General features: G+C 34.8%; 1 protein-coding gene across 2 annotated transcripts in view; it reads left to right on the top strand.

Moving 5' to 3' along the window:
- The window catches only part of KLHL1 (kelch like family member 1), a 392306-nt gene that overhangs the window by 346186 nt on the left and 23599 nt on the right, over positions 1-22521 (top strand). For both annotated transcript variants that reach the window (XM_032611318.1, XM_032611317.1), the window contains one exon: positions 8677-8839. In XM_032611318.1, the coding sequence (XP_032467209.1) occupies positions 8677-8839 (163 nt within the window). The remainder of the gene's footprint in view (positions 1-8676; positions 8840-22521) is intronic.

Raw genomic sequence — 22521 nt, forward strand, 5'->3', positions numbered from 1 at the left:
TATAACAGAATGCCATAGACTGAGCATAAACAACAGAAATTTATTTCTCACAGTCTGGAGGTTGGGAAATCCAAGATCAAGGTGCTGGCAGATTCTGTGTTTGGTGAGAGCCTGCTCTTGGTTCACAGACAGCCATCTCACATGGCAAAAGGAGTGAGGGAGCTCTCGGGGGTCTCTTTCAGAAGGGTACTAATTCCATTCATGAGGGCCTCTCCCTCATGATCTCATCACCCTTACCAAAGGGCCCACCTCTTAATACCTCACATTAGAAGTTAGGATTTCAGCATGTGAATTTTGAGGGGACATGAACTTTCAGTCTTTGACACACAAAAAAGAATATATTAAATGTGTTAATTTGTAAATTTAAAATAGGGGGAAAAAACTTACTATAGGTGGAAAGAAATCAGAAAAATTATTACCTTTTAATGGAGGTTAGTGACTGGAAGTTGGTATTCTGGTATGGAAACAATGTAGATGATGAGTGTGTGTTGTTGTTCGTGTGAAAAAATATCTTATAAATTTTGTATTTTGTATATGTTATACTTTATGAGTAAATGATTTTTATGAAATCAAATAACCTCAAAAAAATTTTAAAATAAGTCACAAATCAAATATATTTTAGAGTTATGACTGAATAAGTAGTTACCAGAATGGATTAAAACTTGTACAGTACTGGTCCAGAACCTACTTTCAAAGTCAGCAGTAACTTTTGTCTCTCCAGATCCAATAGAAATTTGTAGTTGGCCAGAAATATGCAGGTAAATAATTGACCCATCTTCCTGGAATCACTCTTCTTGCTTAGTTTCCAGATACCAAAAGTTTCTGGAAAACCCTCCAACCTATCTGACCATTTCCTTTCTGTCTCCTTTGTTCTTTCTTCTTGTATTGATTTGGAATTGATATTGGAAACACTCTAAGTAAGGTCTTTTGTGAGTAATGTACTTAATCCATTTTAGCTAAATATTCATTGACGAATATATATAAGCTCAGTGAGGGTAAGGACTTTGTCTTGTTCACCTATGTGTTCTTGGCATTGTGTCTTTGGTGGTAAGAAAAATTCCTGACACATAATAGACATTCAATAAATAGCAGTTAAATGAATGAATGAATTAATTAAAAAGCATCATTTTACTTTCACATCAGTGTTGAGACATAATTCTCCATGGATCTTTCATATTTCTGCACAGCTTTTGAACAAAGCAGTGACCGCCTCTCCCCCAAATTATTAACAGAAATACTAGGAAGATAAAGATAGTTCCTATCTCCAAAGAGAAAGTCAGGCATACTTAAAAGCATGAAGATAATGTCTCCTTCCGGAGTAATGGGCATGTAAGTTTATTGCCCATTATAAATTAACTTACTTTCAACTTACAACTTTCAACTTTACTTACAACCCATTGCATGTACAGGTTTCACCTGATGCTTTTCAAAGCAAAAATTTTATTAGACAAACTTAAACAGACAAGAAAGACTTTATTCAAGGTTATTGCAAGAAGGAAGAAAGGTCAGAATTGAGGCTAAGTTCACCTCTAGTAAAACAAAGGTGGGAGAGCTTTTGAGACCTGGAGTGAGTGGGGGAATCATAGGCAATCTATGTTTGCTAATTGACCTTACCTGAAGGTAAAGTAAACTTTCTACATTCCAGACAAGAGGTAGACTTACAACTTGAAGCAAGGTGACAGATGAAGTTAAGCCCTTACTCTCCCACAGAAACTGGGAGATAAGGATGCTATCTTTCTTGAAGATTATATTCCCAGGTCCTTGAGAAAAAGCATCTGTGGCTGTAACACTGGCAAGAGGTTTTTTAAAAAGATTTACATCTCAAAGGGACAGAGAACTTATAATTTTCAATTACAAGTTGTTCAAAGTAAATTCTCTAAGGAAAGTGAGGTCAGGACTCTAGAGGCAGGAGAATCCTGTCTAAAGTTTGGTCAAGCTGAAGGAAATGTTAAAGCCCTCTTGGCATCACCCTGTGGGAATTGGGGCTTGAAGAACCAGTCAAAAAATTGGTGATTCTCTGACTATTGCTGTTGCGATGAGTAATAACTACCTTTTCTCTTTGACTCAGGAGTCATGTGTCTTCTCTCAATATACATACATTTGTGGCAGTTTACCTTGTCAGCTAGCAAATAGGATAAGATCACAGATGCTTCAGAGTTCTTAACAATCTGACATTAGATTTTGAACTTTGGGGAAAATTCACCAGAATTTCCCTACACTGAATGAGACTGAATGAGATCACTTCAATCAATATTAACATAATATGTAAATACTTAGCAACTGTTTAAGATCTAAGAAAACCCATCTAATGAAGAAGTGAATTGACTGGAAAAACAGTATATAAAAGTTGTATATATTGTACCATTGATGACTCATAATTAATTTAATTGCTAGTTTTTAATGATTTCAGTTTATAAGAGGCATCATATTTTCTAAGCTTTAGATAAGTTTATTATGAAGTGATGGGGAGACAAAACACAGAGAACCCTAACCTCAAATTCAAACTGATAATGTTACATTGTTTAATGCAGCATTGCTTAAAGCAATAAAGTACTTTAAACAACAGTGTAGAAATAATCTTCAAAATGTGAGGCACAAGATGCATCACCTCTGATTTTTAGATTTTGCTACTTCACATGGTCATAAATAAGGAAATGTATTATATTTCATAAAGCATTTAGGTCATAATATTTAGTTGGATTCCATTTTTTTCACTTGAATGAAAAAATTCAATTAATAGTGAAGAGTTTCTACCTCATTGCAATTGGTTTTTTTTTTAATTTTATTTTATTTATTCTTTTTATACAGCAGGTTCTTATTAGTTATCTATTTTATACATATTAGTATATATGTGTCAATTCCAATCTCCTAGTTCATCCCAACACCAACACCAATTCCCCCTCCCCCCCTTGGTATCCGTACATTTGTTCTCTACAACTGCCTTTCTATTTCTGCCTTGCAAACCAGTTCATCTGTACCATTTTTCTAGATTTCACATATATGCTTTAATATACAATATTTATTTTCCTCTTTCTGACTTACTTAACTCTGTATGACAGTCTCTAGGGCCAACCACATCTCTGCAAATGACCCAATTTCATTTCTTTTTATGGCTGAGTAATATCCTATTCTATATATGTACCTCATCTTCTTTACCCATTTGTATGTCGATGGGCATTTAGGGTGTTTCATGGCTTGGCTATTGTAAATAGTGTTGAAATGAACATTGGGGTGCATGTGTCTCTTTGAATTATGGCTTTCTCTGGATATATGTCCAGTAGTGGGATTGCTGGGTCATATGATAATTCTATTTTTAGTATTTTAAGGAACGTGCACACTATTCTCCACAGTGGCTGTATCAATACACATTCCCACCAACAGTGCAAGAGGGTTCCCTTTTCTCCACACCCTCTCCAACATTTGTTGTTTATAGATTTTCTGATGATGCCCATTCTGAACGGTGTGATATAATACCTCATTGTACTTTTGATTTGCATTTCTCTATAATTAGTGATGTTGAGCAGATTTTCATGTTCCTCTTGGCCATCTGTATGTCTTCCTTGGAGCAATGTCTATTTAGTTCTGCCCATTTTTTGATTGGGTTGTTTATTTTTTTAATATTGAGCTGCATGAGCTGTTTATATATTTTGGAGATTAACCCTTTGTCCATTGATTTGTTTGCAAATATTTTCTCCCATTCTGAGGGTTGTCATTTTGTTTTGTTTATATTTTCCTTTGCTGTGCAAAAGCTTTTAAATTTTATTTCCATTACTCTAGGAGGTGGGTCAAAAAAGATCTTGCTGTGATTTTTGTCAAAGAGTGTTCTTCCTGTGTTTTCCTCTAAGAGTTTTATAGTGTCCACTCTTACATTTAGGTTGTTAATCCATTTTGAGTTTATTTTTGTGTATGGTGTTAGGGAGTGTTCTAATTTCTTTCTTTTACATGTAGCTGTCCAGTTTTCCCAGCAACACTTATTGAAGAGACTGTCTTTTCTCCATTGGATATCCTTGCCTCCTTTGTCATAGATTAGTTAACCAGAAGTGCATGGGTTTATCTCTGGGCTTTCTATCATTTTCCATTGATCTATATTTCTCTTTTTGGGCCAGTACCATATTGTCTTGATTACTGTAGCTTTGTAGTGTAGTCTGAAGTTAGGGAGTGTGATTCCTCCAGCTCCTAATTTTTTCCCTTAAGATTGCCTTGGCTATTTGGGGTCTTTTGTGCCTCCATACAAATTTTAAGATATTTTGCACTTGTTCTGTAAAAAATGTCATTGGTAATTTGATAGGAATTGCATTGAATCTGTAGATTGCTTTGGATAGTATAGTCATTTTCACAAAATTGATTCTTCCAATCCAAGAACATGGTATATCTCTCCATCCATTTGTGTCATCTTTGATTTCTTTCATCAGTGTCTTATAGATTTCTGAGTACAGGTCTTTTACCTCCTTAGGTAGGTTTATTCCTAGGTATTTTATTCTTTGTGTTGCAAGGGTGAATGGGATTGTTTCCTTAATTTCTTTTTGATCTTTAGCTGTTAGTGTATAGGAATGCGAAAGATTTCTGTGCATTAATTTTGTATCCTGCTACATTACCAAATTCATTGATTAGCTCTAGTAGCTTTCTGGTGGCATCTTTAGGATTATCTATGTATAGTATCATGTCATCTGCAAACAGTGAGAGTTTTACTTCCTTTCCAATTTGTATTCCTTTAATTTTTTTGTCTTCTCTAATTGCCGTGACTAGAACTTTCAAAACTATGTTGAATAAGAGTGGCGAGAGCGGATATCCTTGTCTTCTTCCTCATCTTTGAGGAAATGTTTTTGGTTTTTCACCATTGAGAATGATGTTTGCTGTGGGTTTGTTTTATATGACTTTTATTCTGTTGAAGTATTTTCTTTCTTTGCCCATTTCTGGGGAGTTTTTATCATAAGTGGTGTTCAATTTTGTCAAAAGCTTTTTCTGCATCTATTGAGGTGATCATATGGATTTTATTCTTTAATTTGTTAACATAGTGTATCACATTGATTGATTTGTGTATATTGAAGAATCCTTGCATCCCTGTGATAAATCCCACTTGATCATGGTGTATGATCCTTTTAATGTGCTGTTGGAGTCTGTCTGCTATTATTTTGTTGAGGATTTTTGCAGCTATATTCATCAGAGATATTGGTCTGTAATTTTCTTTTTGTAGTATCTTTGTCTGATGTTGGTATCAGTGTGATGGTGGCCTTGTAGAATGAGCTTGGGAGTGTTCTTTCCTCTGCAATATTTTGGAAGAGTTTGAGAAGCATGGGTGTTAGCTCTCCTCTAAATATTTTATAGAATTCACTTGTGAAGCCATCTGGTCCTGAACTTTTTTTGTTGGAAGATTTTTAATCGCAGTTTCAATTTCATTACTTGTGATTGGTATGCTCATATTTTCTACTTCTTCCTGGTCCAGTCTTGGAAAGTTATACCTTTCTAAGAATTTGTCCATTTCTTCCAGGTTGTCCATTTTATTGGCATAGAGTTGCTTTTAGTAGTCTCTTAGGATGCTTTGTATTTCTGCAGTGTCCATTGTAACCTTCTCCTTTTTCATTTCTAATTTTATTGATTTGAGTCCTCTCCCTCTTTTTCTTGATGAGTTTGGCTAAAAGTTTATCAATTTTGTTTATCTTCTCAAAGAACCAGGTTTTAGTTTTATTGATATTTGCTATTGTTTTTTAAATTTCTATTTCATTTATTTATGCTCCGATCTTTATGATTTCTTTCCTTGTACTAACTTTGGGTTTTGCTTGTTCTTTCTCTAGTTCCTTTAGATGTAATGTTAGATTGTTAATTTGAGATTATTCTTGTTTCTTGAGGTAGGATTATATTGTTGTAAACATCCCTCTTAAACTGCCTTTGCTGCATCCCATAGGTTTTGGGTAGTCATATTCTCATTGTCATTTGTTTCTAGGTATTTTTTTTTATTTTATTTTTGATTTCTACAGTGATTTCTTGGTTATTTAGTAACATATTGTTTAGCCTCCATGTATTTGTGTTTTTTCCTTTTTTTCCCCTGTAATTTATTTCTAATCTCATAACATTGTGGTTGCAAATGATGCTTGATATGATTTCAATTTTCTTAAATTTACTGAGGCTTGATTTATGACCCAAGATGTCATTGTTCCATGTGCACTTGAGAAGAAAGTGTAATCTGCTGTTTTCAAATGGAATGTCCTATAAATATCAATTAAATCTATTTGGTCTATTGTGTCATTTAAAGCTTGTGTTTCCTTGTTAATTTTCTGACTGGTTGATCTGTCCATTGGTGAAAGGAAGGTTTTAAAGTCCCACACGATTACTGTGTTACTGTCAATTTCCTCTTTTAGAGCTGTTAGCATTTGCCTTATACATTGACCTTCTCCTATGTTGGGTGCATACATATTTATAGTTATTATATCTTCTTCAGTTGATCCCTGGATCATTATGTAGTGTCCTTCCTTGTCTTTGGTAACATTCTTTATTTTAAAGTCTATTTTATCTGATATGTGTAGTGCTATTCAAGCTTTATTTTGATTTCCATTTGCATAGAATATCTTTTTTCATCCCCTCACTTTCAGTCTGTATGTGTCCCTAGGTCTGAAGTGGGTCTCTTGTAGACAGCATATATATGGGTTTTGTTTTTGTATCCATTCAACAAGCCTGTTTCTTTTGGTTGGAGCATTTAATTCATTCACGTCATTCACATTTGAGGTAATTATTGATATATATGTTCCCATTACCATTTTCTTAATTGTTTTGGGTTTGTTTTTGTAGGTCCTTTTCTTCCCTTGTGTTTCCCACTTGGAAAAATTCCTTCATCATTTGTTGTAGAGCTGGTCTGGTGGTGCTGAATTCTCTTAGTTTTTCCTTGTCTTAAAGCTTTTGATTTCTCCGTCAAATCTGAATGAGGTCCTTGCTGGGTAGAGTAATCTTGGTTGTAGGTTCTTCCCTTTCATCACTTTAAATATTTTATGCCACTCCCTTCTGGCTTATAGAGTTTTTTCTGAGAAGTCACCTGTTATGAGAGTTCCCTTGTATGTTATTTGTCATTTTTCCCTTGTTAGTTTTAATAATTTTTCTTTGTCTTTAATTTTTGTCAATTTGATTACTATGTGTCTTAGCGTGTTTCTCCTTGGGTTTATCCTGCCTGGACTTTTGTGGCTCTTTCCTTCCCTATGTTAGGGAAGTTTTCAACTCTAATCTCTTCAAATACTTCCTTTGACCCTTTCTCTTTCTCTTCTCCTTCTGGGACCCCTATAATGCAAATATTGGTGCATTTAATGTTGTCTCAGAGGTCTCTTAGGCTGTCTTCATTGGTTTTCATTCTTTTTTCTTCATTCTGTTACACAGCAGTGAATTCCACCATTCTGTCTTCCAGATCACTTACCCATTCTTCTGCCTCAGTTATTCTGCTATTGATTCCTTCTAGTGTATTTTTCATTTCAGTTATTGTATTGTTTATCTCTGTTTGTTTGCTCTTTAACTCTTCTAGGTCTTTGTTAAACATTGCTTGCATCTTCTTGATCTTTTCCTCCATTTTTTTTTTTCTGGGGTCCTGGATCATCTTCACTATCATTATTCTGAATTCTTTTTCTGAAAGGTTGCCTATCTCCACTTCATTTATTTGTTTTTTGGGGTTTTATCTTGTTGCTTCATCTTGTACCTAGTCCTCTGCCTTTTCATTTTGTCTTTCTGTGAATGTGGTTTTTGTTCCACAGGCTGCAGGTTTGTAGCTCTTCTTGCTTCTGCTGTTTGCCCTCTGGTGGATGAGGTTATCTAAGAGGCTTGTGCAAGCTTCCTGATAGGAGAGACTGGTGGTGGGTAGAGTTGGGTGTTGCTCTGGTGGGCAGAGCTCAGTAAAACTTTAATCCACTTGTCTGCTGATGGGTGGGGCTGAGTTCCCTCCATGTTGTTTTTTTGGCCTGAGGCCACCCAGCACTGGTGCCTACAGGCTTTTTGGCAGGGTTAGTGGTTGACTCCAGTAGAGCTCACACCAAAGAATACTTCCCAGAACTTCTGTTGCCAGTGTCCTAGTCCCCACGGTGAGCCACAGCCACCCCCTGACTCTGCAGGAGACCCTCTAACACTAGGAGGTAGATCTGTTTCAGTCTCCTATGGGGTCACTGCCCCTTCCTCTTGGGTCCTGATGTGCACACTACTTTGTGTGTGCCCTCCAAGAGTGGAGTCTCTGTTTCCCCCAGTACTGTTGAAGCCCTGCAGTCAAATCCTGCTAGCTTTCAAAATCTGACTCTCTGTGAATTCCTCCTCCTGTTGCCAGATTCCCAAGTTGGGAAGCCTGACATGTGCCTCAGAACCTTCACTACAGTGTGTGGACTTCTGTGGTATAATTGTTCTCCAGTTTGTGAGTCACCAACCCAGGAATTTTGAGATTTGATTTTATTGTGATTGCACCCCTCCTTCTGTCTCAGTGTGGCTTTTCCTTTGTCTTTGGATGTAGGGTATCTTTTTTGGTGAGTTCCAGTGACTTCCTGTCAATGATTGTTCAGCAGTTAGCTGTGATTCCGGTGCTCTCACAAGAGGGAGTTGCAAATGTTTCTTAACTGCTAGAACCTATTCTGAATGGCATCATAATTTTTACTATTAATTTGATTTTAGAACCTCACTGTGGAATAAATCCATTTGGTTTTCATTTCTCCCATGTTTCAGGTGTGACGGTACTAGAAGGCCCTATCTATGCCGTGGGAGGCCATGATGGCTGGAGCTATCTGAACACAGTGGAGAGGTGGGATCCTCAGAGTCAGCAGTGGACATTTGTAGCTAGTATGTCAATTGCCCGAAGCACAGTTGGTGTGGCAGCATTGAATGGCAAGTGAGTAGACTTTCCTTTTTTATTTGAAAAAGAAACTTTTTGAGTGAATATTGTTTTAAAAATAACATTTAGTAAACTGTTTTGATAAAATATTTAAATCTTTGGTTTTTGATTTTTTTTTAAGTTTAGTCTTCATGGATCATTGATAGATCAAGACTGCATATTTTTCTGATTGTCCCTTCTTATAAAATAAAAACCAAAACTTCTTTACAATAACTGTTTTTTTTAAGTATCACATATATTTCATGAGAATTATGTGAACTAAAGATCTGTATATTTATATCTTTTCTGGTAAAATAGTCTGATGAGCCTGCAAAAGACTACTAAAAATTTGGTACTTAATATATTTTTTTGCATGATTGTATGTCTCTTCACTTTTCTCCTTTTCCATTCCTATCACCCTAAATGGAGAATTTTCAAACACAATACTGTTGATATTTTGAGTCAGATAAATCTTTGTTTGGTGCAGGGCTCTGTCCTGTGCATTGTACAGTGTTTAGCAGCAGACTGGCTTTTATCTACTAGATACCAACTGCAACACCCTGCCCAAGGTGGTAATCAAAAAAGTCTCCAGACATTGCCTAATATACCCTCTGGGATGGCAAAATACACTCCCTCTCACTGCCATGAGAAACTCTGCCCTAAAAAAGCTAATAACACCCCTGGTTTGAACAACAGCAAAAGCTTCCAATCTGTTTACTTCTCTTTCCCCTAAAGTCCATTTGCTAAAGCTGCCACGGCTGCTTAACAAATGCAAGTAATATTTCAGTCCTCTTCAAGAACTTCTCTTTACAATTAGAACACAATGCCTATCTTTACCTAAAGGGACCTACTGGATCTTATTTCTGCCTATTCTACATTTTTTCTCTGTACGTCAGCCAAATTGCCCTTTTATCTTTGCTTCAAATATAGCAGCTCTAACCAAACTCAGTCCCTTTGAATGTGCTCTTTTCTTTGTCTGAGATGCTGTTCCTACCCACCACCACGTGCTTGGGTTTTTCTCATTTTTCAGATTTCATCTCAAAATTTGTCCACAAAGAAAGTTATCTACTATTAATCCTATTAAATTAAACCACTCTGCACACTATCCCAAACTGCTTACTGTTCTTAAAATTACATACATTACTGTTTTCTCTTTTCACTAGATATACATGTTTAATGAATGTTGGGCTTCAATTTTCATTTAGGTTTATTTGATGCCAAAAATTATATTCTTAGTGTCATGTATACTTCCTGAGAATTCACTTAGGATTTTTCCTGGAAATAAATGTTTACATATTAATTAGGGAAAATGTTAGATCTATACATTTGAAATCTTTTCATCTGAAAATGTGATCTTACTTTTATCTCTTAAAATTAGTCGCTATGTATTTTAGTGGTTTTAATTTAGGTATAGGTTTAGTATTTTCTTTCTGAGTTTTATTCACACTTATTTGTATTTTTGAACACTTTAGATATTATATTTTGGTTTATATATTTGTATGTATTAATAATTATGCATTTATAGTACAATGGAGAAGAAAGTTTAAGTATCTATATTTATGATAACCATTTTACTAAATGCATGTATCAGGGTTTTTTTTTTTTTTTTTTTTTTTTGTGGTATGTGGGCCTCTCACTGCTGTGGCCTCTCCCGTTGTGGAGCACAGGCTCTGGACGCACAGGTCTAGCAGCCATGGCTCACCGGCCCAGCCGCTCCGTGGCATGCGAGGTCATCCCGGACCGGGGCACGAACCTGCGTCCCCTGCATCGGCAGGCAGACTCCCAACCACTGCGTCACCAGGGAAGCCCCATGTATCAGTTTTTTTGATTTATAATAATAGATTTTCTAGGAAGATAAATATGGTAAACTAATAACGAAACTTTGTCTCTTCCTTCTTAATGTTTATGTTTATTTCTTTTTTATTGTATTGCTTTTATTTTTAGAATAGTGACATAAATAGTAGTGATATTGGGTGACCTCGTTTATGTCTTTTAATTGGAAAGACTTTAATGCTTTATAGTCTGTGTGATATTAGTTGTTATTTGAGATACTTATACCATGTGGTGTCAAGGGCAAGACCTTGTCATTACCTGTAGTTTCACTAATGGATATTTTATTTTAAAAAATCAACCTTGGTATAATGTTTTATTAAATTCTTTCTAAAAATGTATAAAATTATATTTTTCTTATTTGATCTATTAATATGGTGATTTACATAAATATTATAATTGTAAATCATTATTGCATACTTAAAATAAAACCAACTTATCCATGTTGCATTATTCATTTAGTAATTTGTTGCATTCTATAGTCTATGATTTTTCATCTATGTTTGATCTACGTATCTTTTGAAAAACATTTCATAATATTTTCCATTATGATATGAAGCTTTTCTTATCATAATAAAATCATAACATGAATTGAGAAGATTTCTACAATTTATCTGCTATAAGTATCTACAAACATGGGAAGTATATATTCTTGAACATGACAAATGATAGAAAAAATTATATGTATATTATCATATATATTCCCTTTAAAAGTTATATTTTGCTGAGATTTTAAAATTTAGCAGAAGACAGTTGTACCTTACTTCTAACCCTATGACTATTAATAATAATCTATCTTGTTATATCTTCTTTTGTACTGTTATTAACCTCCTAATTTGTTATTTTTAGGTGTTAGAGTTATTACTAATTTTGCCTTCTCTTAGGTTTTGTCAGTATCATTGTTTGGTTTTGTTTTTATCTTTAATCAAATGTGTGCATAGAGTGAAGTTATACTTGTTTTCCCTCTTCTTTTCTTATTCATTAATTTATACTTGGCTCAGTTTTATTTAATATGTCTTGAAATTCAGAATTTAACAAAATATAGTATTAATAATTGTCTTTGCAGTTTATTCTTCTTTAATATATCAAAATTATCATTTTAATTGTTTCCATTTCTTGCTTATTAAGAATAGTTTGGCTGTGAACATCCTCACTTATATATGTCCTTTGTGAACATGTGTACAAATTTTAGCTGAGTGTAGACCTGGAACTGCAATTGCTAGGCTGTACGGTATTCTTGTGCTCAGCCTTAAGGGATAATTCCCAGAAGATTTTGAAAGTGTTTTCCTAATTTATGTACATATTCACACTGTACTAGAGTTCTAGATACTATGCATCTACTGATTTGGTAACGCCAGTTTTTATCTTTTATGGTTTTATCTATTCTGGTGGATAATGCTATCACATTCAGTTAATGACTGAGATTGTGCACCTTTTATATACTTATTAACAATTTTATATCTTCTGGCTGAAGTATATATTAAAGTCTTTTTCCTGTTTCCATTTGGGTTTCCGTCTTTTTCATTTTGCCTCGTAGAGTTCTTCTTATGTTCTAGAAATTATTTCTAGGTAAATGTATCTCACTTTATTAGTAGTAGTATATTACTATTACTATTATTTTCCAAGAAGGATATGTTGATTATATAATTTATGAAACTTTATGTCTAAAAGGAATTTTCCTATGTTTTCACACATTTATTGTAAATTGGCTTGAGTAATTTGTCACAGCCTTGTATCATTATAGTTAAGTAGATATTATACACTTACTTATCTTCTGTCTTTTCTTAGGGAGATGTGTGGTAAGTCCAGTAGTTTTTCATCTTTAATATGTTTTTATAACTCATTCTTATAGATGTTTGGACTATATTTCTATCAGTTAGGGTACAGTCAAGAGACAGAAACCACTCCAGCTATTTATCAGTGATTCTATATAAAGATAATCTAATATAAAGATTTGTTCAGTAGATATAAAAATTAACTAGTTAACCAAAAAGTCAGCAAGAGAACACTATATCATAAATATATCAACTAAAGGAAAGAGCTACCACCCCTAGTGTTGGAAAACAAAAGAAAGGATTGTAGTTATTAAGATTTAGAAAATCAGAGGAGAGCCCCTATGCAGATGAAATCCAGACATTTGTGATTGGACCTCTTCTTAGTCAGAGCTGGCATGTCTGACATGAAAGAAGGGCCCCTTGGCCTGGGACCCGAAGCTCTGAGGAAGTGGTGCCAGTCTGCTAGTGTTGATGGCTCTGAGTGGTCTCAATAAGGCCAATTTTGCAAGTTCTGTAAAATGGCAATTGGATGCAACTGAATGCAGGAAAAAAAGATGGGGTGACACAGGAACAGGAAATGAGCAGAAAGGAGCAAGACCCTTCCTCGTCTAGTCTTTCAGTCTCCCTCTAGCATCCATTAACATCACGTCCTAAAAGAAAGAACCAGGTGGCAAAGCAGAAACGTGGTTTTCAGAGTTCCAGCCCCCATATCAAAAATCAGAGTACATGAGAGAGAATGTGGGGCTGCGAGATAAGAGCTTAACTACTGGCATGTTCTTCTCCAATTTCAAAATGTTTACCAGGGTATAACCTGATGGCTGCTTTTCATTCTTTTAACTTATTATTTGGAGATTCATTTGAACAATCTCAATCATGTCTTTATTTTACTAAGGAAAGTTTTTATCTACTGAGGATTGGTTTTTGTTTGATTCCTTTTCCATTATTCTAGTTCTTTGGTTTTGGGATATATATTTTAGTATGTATTTATGTTAATGATTGTGTGTGTCTTTGAGCACTGATTTCTTTCCCATAAACAGTTTTTCTCCTCAGTAATTTTATTTCTTTTCCATTTAACTTGGGAAATTTTTTCTATATTTTATTGTTAATCATTGCCGTTTTGCTTATGAATTTTACTGTTTCCAGTGAAGACATAATCTTTATTTTAATTTTCCATATATGATATACTTATTTGACAGCTCTCTTTCCTATCTGCCTCATATTCATCTTATTTCAATTGAGGATACTTCCTTATTGTTTTACCTTAAAAATCTCTTGTATCACTAAATGTATATTTTCTTAAATTGCTTTTGAGAGTACATTTAGTGACTTTTGCCCACCACTTACACTGATGCTAATATATAGATTCATCTCTTATATCCTTTAGGAAATGGGTATCTCATTGACATAGCAAATTTGCTCAACAAAGATGAGAAATATCTTTACCTTTTCCTTATATTATTCATTTGTTACATTATTCTGTAATGAGAAGGCATACATACACACACAACACACACAACACACCCAAGACACACACACTTATTTTACAGTTTTAATATATTACTTATCTTATTCTAGATTTTTAATAATTACTTTGCATTATATTTTTGTGACCCTTCCCTAATATTTTACTGTGAAATATCTTTATATATATATATATATATATATATATACATATACATATATATATATGTGTGTGTGTGTGTGTGTGTGTGTGTGTTTTGTTACAAATCTCCAAACTTAATCAGAAATAAATGGGATAAAAATTTAATAAATATAATATTTAATGGATAGTCTTGTAGCAAATTTTCACATGTTATTATAACTGAATTTTTAAATCCAGTTTCTTCCCTTTTAAATTAGCTTTATATGGAATTCATCATTTGTATCATTTTGTGGTCCTTGTATCTTTTTGGTCAGCTAGGATATTTAATATCCTAAGAAATCGTGTTTTACTCTAACAACATTCTTCATACCAAATATCAGATTGTGAGAGTATTTAAAGTTTCTGTTCTTAAAATTGTTTACATTTTAATTAAGTACATTTTCCCAAATTTTAACCCCATTTTATGAAAATGTTTGGAATTATTTCATTTTTACTTCAAATAATCTTTCTCCTTTAAATCAGAATAGTATAGACCTCATTTGGGTTATTTTTTAATTCCCTTGAGTGTGATTTAATGGCCTCTAAATTCTGTGGTTTAATGACTTTCTCTTAATGTCTGGTTGCTTTTCCTGTTTTACTCAGAGAAAAACATAATCACTAGAAAGTGACCTTTCACTTCAGACCCACATCAGAAAATTGTTTCAACATTCAATAAACAGTTGTTTATTTTTCTCTCACCTGTACTGACATGACTTTATTTACCTCTACTGACATGACTTTTTTTTACCACTTGTTTAATTTTCACATCTCACTAATGTGTCATTCTAACCTGACTGTTGCTTCTCTGAATATTATTTTGAATAATTTTCCCAATTAAGGCTAATAAAAGCCAGTGAACAGCCTTCTTGAGTTTAGATCATTCATGATACCTTTGTTGTGGAAAAACAAGGCATTGGTTCATGGCTTAAAATTAATGAGTGTATTCTGATGTATTCAAGAGCAAAATTATATCAATTTTATGAAACATTTTGGTCAGTCATCCAATGAGACAGATTACCCTAAGTCGTAGATATATCATCTTAGGCCAGCACAGCCACAGACTTACTTGATGCATAAAGGGAATACAACAAAACAGTAAATAGACATTCTGGTGTGGAGAGTGACCATATAAAACCTCAGACTCCCCAAATAATATCTATGCTAGTAACTATTTTTTTTTCTTATTTGCTCTGTGCCTTAGCTTTGTTCTTTCAAGCTTTACTTTGTAACTAAAAGGTCTTTCTGGTTTGTTTCCCTTTATTACCTGAGTAAGCTCAAAAAGCAGTTACTCATACCGCCTGAGCACATCCATAAATAGTCCTGAATTTTAATAAATGTATGTTCTGGTCCTTGGAGAATCTGCAAAACAGATTTAAAAAACTGTGTTTGTTTCATGATTCATCATGGCAAAACTGATTTACTCAGTCATTCAAAACCTCATGTTAATAATACACATGAAGAAGCTGCTATTTCTGTGCAGTCTGAAGTTTATACAGTTTGAAATATCATGAGAACAGGCGTCATGTCTGTTGTTTTCTCCAGTACATCCCAATATCTAGCACTGTATCTTATTATGCCTCAAGCTCTGCCACTTACGTGGTGCTCTCTAAGACCATTTCTATTTTTGTATCCAAACTTTGACATTCTTTTTCTTAAAAATGAACCCAAAATTGTAAAAGATTTCCTATGATAAACATGTCACCAAATGCAAGTTCATGTGCCTGATGCAGTGAGGCCAAACAAACCAAAACATCAGAGTTAAGAGCAGAGAAACGTTTATTGCAGGGCTATGCAAGGAGATGGGTAGTTAATGCCCCCCCAAACCCCAAAATCCCTGAAGGATATCAGCAATGCATTTTTAAAGGCAAGGTGAGGAAGGGGCATGGTTGGTTGTTACACACTTCTTGGTAGGGGAATCCTTTGTTCTTGCAGTTTTCCACATAGGTCAGGCCAAGATGTTCCTTTAAACCACCAGCAAGACAAATGTTAATCTCTGTTCTGCAACATTTTATCTCTATATGAATGGAAAAGTGTCATACCCTTAAAGGTCAGAGCTTTGAAAATGGGCCAATTCGTATATTTCAAGCTATAGGCAACATTCTTAACTCAAGCAAAAGCAATAGAATACAAAGGTTAAAGTAATAGAAACAGATTTAATATGGAGTCAGATTTGTTCTTCCTTATTACAAGCAGTTTGTATTAAAATTGTATTATTTTAGATTCACACAATTAAAAAAAATCACTTGTTTTCTGAGTCTCACTGAGAGCTGTTAATAGGCTTAGGAGATTTGTGATTTGCCTTCTGGAAGAAATGATTTCTAAGCTGGAACTTGATTGATTTACTAGATTTGCAGAAAGTGAGGAAGAGCTGCAATGAGAAGGAACAAGCTGTGTTCAGTTCCTGAGTGTGAATTGCAAACAAAAGGTGGAAAAGTTGAGTTTAGCTGAAATATAATGAGGAATAGTGGCCCCAATAGATTGGATAGAAAGCCAGCCTCTAGGTCATAGCAACTTGGCTAAGGTAAAAATATTATAAAAGGTTTAAAAAAGGGCAGCAACATGGTTGTATTTCAATTTTGTAAAAATCACTCTGGCTGAAGAATAATTTATAATTGCTCAAGGAAACTAAAAAATTATTAGAATCTCATCACAAAGGTAGACTGGCTGAGATGCATTCCAGTGGTTCATAGGGATTACTTGATAAATCATGCCTCAGAATTAAAATGTATAGCAACAGAATGTTACTGACCAGGGTTCTTGGCCCCCTCAATCAATAGAAATTGATAAGAGGCCAGGCAAGAAATTCAGGCAAGGCTTTATTGGGGTTCTTGCTGTAGCAGGAGGGAGTGAAAACAAGTAACAATTTTCCTTGCTTTCTCCATGAGGCAGGGCAAGCTGCTTCTTTATATGGGATATGGGTGGGTCAAGGATTGGGCCGGAGAGGTGGCTTGGGTGGTCTTCCCACCCCCATGGTGGTGCTGTGTGCAAGGTGCATATGCAGTACCCTGCTTTTTCTCCCAACACCCTGTTTTTTTTTGGTTTTTTGTATCTTCTTCTTCATAATTTGCCCCAACTGTACATGTATGCAGCTATTTTTAGTCCCTTATACTTTCTTTGTATTTTGCTGCTAGAGGAGACATTTGTCCAGGTGCAAGCACTGCAGCAATGGTCTCAAGACCCAGCCTATCTCAAGAAGACAATTCATTTTGGCTCCCTACTTGAGCATAACTACTGCCAAACTCCTTAATTTAGAATTCAGTGGTTTTATGAAACAGACCTCTCTTTCCTTCTCCAGTCTTCTCTCTTAACCACCTGCCTTACAGCCACCCTATATCCCAAACATAAAGAACGGCTTGATGTTCACACTCTTCTGCATTTTTACATACTCATCTCTCTCCCCAGATTTCCCTTCCATTTTTCTCTTAATAACTTGTGACTGTCCACTGTCCATTTAGTTTCTCTCCCCAGATTTTCATCTGGTCTTTGGATACATTTGAAAACTCTCTAGAGTGACAGCCTAACACAACTCTAGATCTCTATGTGTGTTAAATTCCATGTGGCAAGATTGGTACAAACAGAATTCAGTTTATTGTACTTGAGAACAATAGTGTAAAAGAGCATTAAAAATATATTAATATGTGCCTTTAAATAAAACCTAAATGAAATTATTTGTAATATCTCCATCACCCAAAGCCTAGTTTAATCTGTACCTTTTCTATTAACCCTTTTAAAATTCACCAATTTAAAAATAATCGTTCCATCTTTTGCGTTCCCAAGACACAGGATTGATACTTTTCTCTGCAATATGTCAATATCTTATTTCAGCGGAACTTAAACAGGTGCCTTTTCTTTGACAACTTCCATTCATACATCATTCTTTTTCAAGAATTGGATATGAGTGCTTGCTTCATTCATTTTTAAAAAATTTACAAATAGGTACTTGCTATGATGATATATCAGAGAAAATAAATCAAATCTGCCCTCAGAGAGCTTACATTATATTAATAAGGGAAATAAGAAACATCAAAAGAAAGAAATTCAGAATTGTAATAGGTGTAGAGTGGGAGTTGGCAAGGAAACATGGAGGGATTAAAATTGAAGTGACCATTTCTACCAGGTTTTAGGTTAGTAAATCCTACTAAGTTGTGTGGGATACAATTCATTAACCTAAATTAATTTCTGTATTTATAATTGTCAGAGATTTCTTAGGAAATATAGGCACATTCTAATAAATAAAGGTGAGTGGGTTCTGTTAACCATATGCTATAATGACAGCAAGTCTGTTTTGTTTGGGGCAGCAAATTATGCTCAGGGACTGAGATTGTCTTTGCCAGTAGTTTAAACACAGCTTCACTGTAGGAATTTCACAAACCAATAGCATACAGGGTCATGTCTCTTAATAAGCTAATAAAGAAATAACACACCCATGATAGATTAAATACACTATTGTTCCAGGCAAGAGGAGAAGATAGAAATAAAGTCCAAATTTACTTGAATTGTACTCTTTCTATGAGTTTTGGTTCCTGGAAGAGGCGGTTTGGTTTTGCCAACCAAGAGCTGATGTGCAGCTGCCAGTGGAAAATTAAAAGTCCCTCAGTTGCTAGAGCATGTTGCTAGGGAACGATGGCAGTGGTGTTGACAGACAGGCTGATAATCCTGGGGATCACCACTGGCTGATAAAGAAGTCTCCTTTATCATAGCAGAAACTAATACCCGAGATCTTCCGAGAGCTAAATTAGCAAAGGGTAGCTTTGTCCAGACTGAAACTCTGGGATAGCCTTCGCGAACTCTCTGTATTTATAGTCTAAATGTTCCCTTTGCCAGAGTTGCTTCTCCACAAGTTTTTATTGAAAAGCCCCCAGCTGGGCCCCTCAGCAGCTGAGCTACTAAGTGCTTATTAATCAAGGGCAGATGAGATGATGACATCCAGACACAAGTTACTTCATTCTTATATCAAAACACCTTTACTTCTAAAAACAACTTCATTTTTTTTGTCATAAATAAGTGAATTTGAAATCATAGCAAACCAATACACAATAACAGAGTCTCAGACTGAGTTTGCTACATGTACCAACATTTCTTAGTAAGTGGGAACAAAAGCAGCCTGATGTGTAAGCTTACTGAAATTCCACTCACTGTACTCTCAGGCACTCAACTAGTACCTCTCATGGAAATTATTCACTGAAAGGTACATGCAGGAGTATTTTGATAGCAGGAATGACAAGCCTTATCATGGGATCAGATGAAAGAGTTCTCCATCAATTAGGAAACAACGGATCAAACAAAGTTCTGGATCTAGAGATTTGCATCAAAGGTGTTATACAGCACTTTCTATAGCCATTCCTGAAGTTATGTACCAATGATAAGATATGCCACATATTAAATAAATTTCCCTAGTGTACTGATTATAAATAACATTAAATTTCTGGGGAAAAGAAAAAGTGGGATCAAAAAGACTTTCTAGTGGAGACATACCTGAATTGATTAATGAGCGATGAATGAGCAGTAACCCACCCTATATAGTAACAAGGTACTTAGGACAGAATGCACAATGGCACACAGGGCTGGAAAAGATCTAGTGCTGTGGCAGAAGGTTATAATTGGCTCTTAATAGTCATTCATTCCATTTTATATGAGAGTATGCACAGCACTGTTAGCTAGGCAAGTGGCCACCTAACATAAAGATAACATTTCCCAGCACCTGATCAGTTGGGTATTGTCATGTAACTAAATTCTGGCCAACTGGATGTAAAAAGTGAGTAGTGAAACTTAAAAGATTGATTCTTAAAGGGAGAGGATGCGATCCTTCTTCCACTTTTCCTTCATCCTTCTGTTTGAACTGTGACTGTGATAGCTAGGACTCCACCTTCAGGACCAGAGGGTTTGTAGACAATTCTCCATAGACTTTTAACATTCCTGCACATTTTTCAAGCAAAAATATTGGCAACTTTTTTCACCATCTTTTCAAGGATATTTGTAAATCGAACAGCTTTGGAAGGTAGAGATAGTGTCTTTCTTTTGGGCAGAGAGCAGGTTTGTTCCTTGAGAGAGCAGGAACACAATAATAAAGATAATATCTACCTTCAGAGCAATGATTGGACAGGTTTGCTGGCAGCCCCTTTAAGGATTAGCAGTTCCTAAACTCCAGATGTGAGAAAAGTCCTCTATGTAAATAAGCATTCACATGAATCTCTCTGTATCACCCTGGTGGGATTTGGAGGGACAGGGGAAACCCATGTGAACATAGAGCTCATTCTATCTGTTGTGCATGAGAAACAAAGTCATTTCTTTCTGATCCCAGAATCTTGTGTCTTTTACCAGCATCTATGAAACTGTGGTAGGCTAATTGGTTAGCTTTCAGGTCTGGTAAAATTTCACTCTTCACAGTTCTTGATAAAGTGCCTTATCCTACAGATGATAGGTTGAAAGTTGGAAGCAGCCTGGGTCTCAGCTCCTACCTGTAAAGCCACTTTACATACATTTGAACCCATATCTTAACTAATACAGAATTTATTTCTTCCTACTGCCATATTGTACGGACAGGCAACTCCAAAGACATTGAAGGTTTGATTCCAGGCCACCACAGTAAAGTATATATTGCAATAAAGGGAGTCACATGGAGTTTTTGGTTTCCCAGTACATATAAAAGTTATGTTTACACCATATCATAGTTTATTGTGTGCAATAGCATTATGTTTTTAAAAACAATCTGCATACCTTAATTTAAAAAATACTTTATTGCCAAAAAGTGCTAACCATCATCTGACAATGCAGAATTACCACAAAACTTCGATTTGTTAAAAAAAGAAAAAGGCAATACCTGCAAAACTCAACAAGGTGAAGCACAATCAAATTCACTAAATGCATACATCATGCATAAATAAAATAAAGTATACTTGTACTAGAATATAAAATACATGGTGCTGAGATGGGCACCTGGCAACTAGATCTCAAAACAGGAAGACCTTGTTGCTAAACTTTATATAAAACTTTTCTGTAGGCTGAATAAACACATAAGTTAATGAAAGGGGTAGGGAAGACTCATTCATTCTCAGCAAAATTCTAGAAGAGTTTACTTAAGTCAGGGGTATTTCTGACCTCCTGCCAATTTTTGGCATGCAAGGAGGGATATACAGGTCAATGTTCACAGCAACCTGACCTATGATAGTGATGTCTCCTAAGAATGTTGTTTTTCTGCCCTTTTCTCTTTGCCTCTGAATGAAATTCCAGCTCCATAGCATGGCATACAATCCCCTTCATTCTCAGTCTAACCTTTTCATCCTACCAGCCATATCTCTTCTTCCCTTCCTTTACTACCACCTGTTCCACCAATATGACATACTTGCCACTCTATTTATCACCGGCTATGACCTTTCATGTCCCTTGTCTTTACACATAATGCTTTCCCTGTATGTAATGCTTTCCCCTATTTCTTCATCTTACAAATTTCTACTCATCTTTCAACTCTAAGTTAAAATATCATGGCTCCTTTCTTGCCATGAAACTGTCAGCTGTCACTTCTTATGTTGTCAGTGCATTTACTTCTAGTATCAGATCCTTCTCTGCTCTTCATATTCTCAACATCAAATTTGTCATTGTAGTAAAACAAAACAGGGAATCAGTCTAAACTATGATTAAATAGATATTAAGAAGAGATCTGAGAAGATAACCTTGGATAATTGTCCGTGAATTTTTGTGTGTACATTGCAACATTTATTCTAGCTGCAAAATATTTTCAAGTATTGAAATGCATCTGTTGGTTTTAATAATTACTCCATAAAGCAGCCCCAAAGGACACTATTATCTATTCTATACAATTACAATTTTCTCATTTCTTTTGCAAAGATTTTTTTGAGGAAAAAATTGTAGCGTATTTATTATTTTCAACCAATTTTGCTCTAGTATTAATAATTTATATTACATTATCAAAATTACAATAATTTCATTGTTAATCTGTAGACTATATAATAGGAAGAACATTAAAAGGGACATTTACCAAATGAAATAAAACCCTGATAACCTAGCTTAGGCTTTAGTAAATAATTTATAAAATAACAGCTATGATGTATCAAACATTTATTTTACAAAAAAACTGTCAGATATTATATCATTTTTATAGAGGTGTTACATAAATTTCTTTTGTATAAACCCATGTGTTACTGAGTTTTATTAGGAGAGGGTTCACACAAAAGGCAGAGAGATTGAATAAATAGTGGTTTATAATATATATATATATAATTATATTAAAAAGTCAATGATGTTGTAACTTGTGAAATTTAAGTTACATTTTCTTTTCAAATATAAGGCTATGCTAATAGGCTCGACATTTGACTTCTATAATGTGAGCAATATGTTTAATTAATTATCATTATTTTAATACACATTTAGCTATATATTTGTATATGTAATGATTCTTTAATAATTTCAAAAAAGTGTTATAAAGTATTGTATAG

Source organism: Phocoena sinus, chromosome 18 (genome assembly GCF_008692025.1).
Source record: "Phocoena sinus isolate mPhoSin1 chromosome 18, mPhoSin1.pri, whole genome shotgun sequence".
Taxonomy (NCBI): domain Eukaryota; kingdom Metazoa; phylum Chordata; class Mammalia; order Artiodactyla; family Phocoenidae; genus Phocoena; species Phocoena sinus.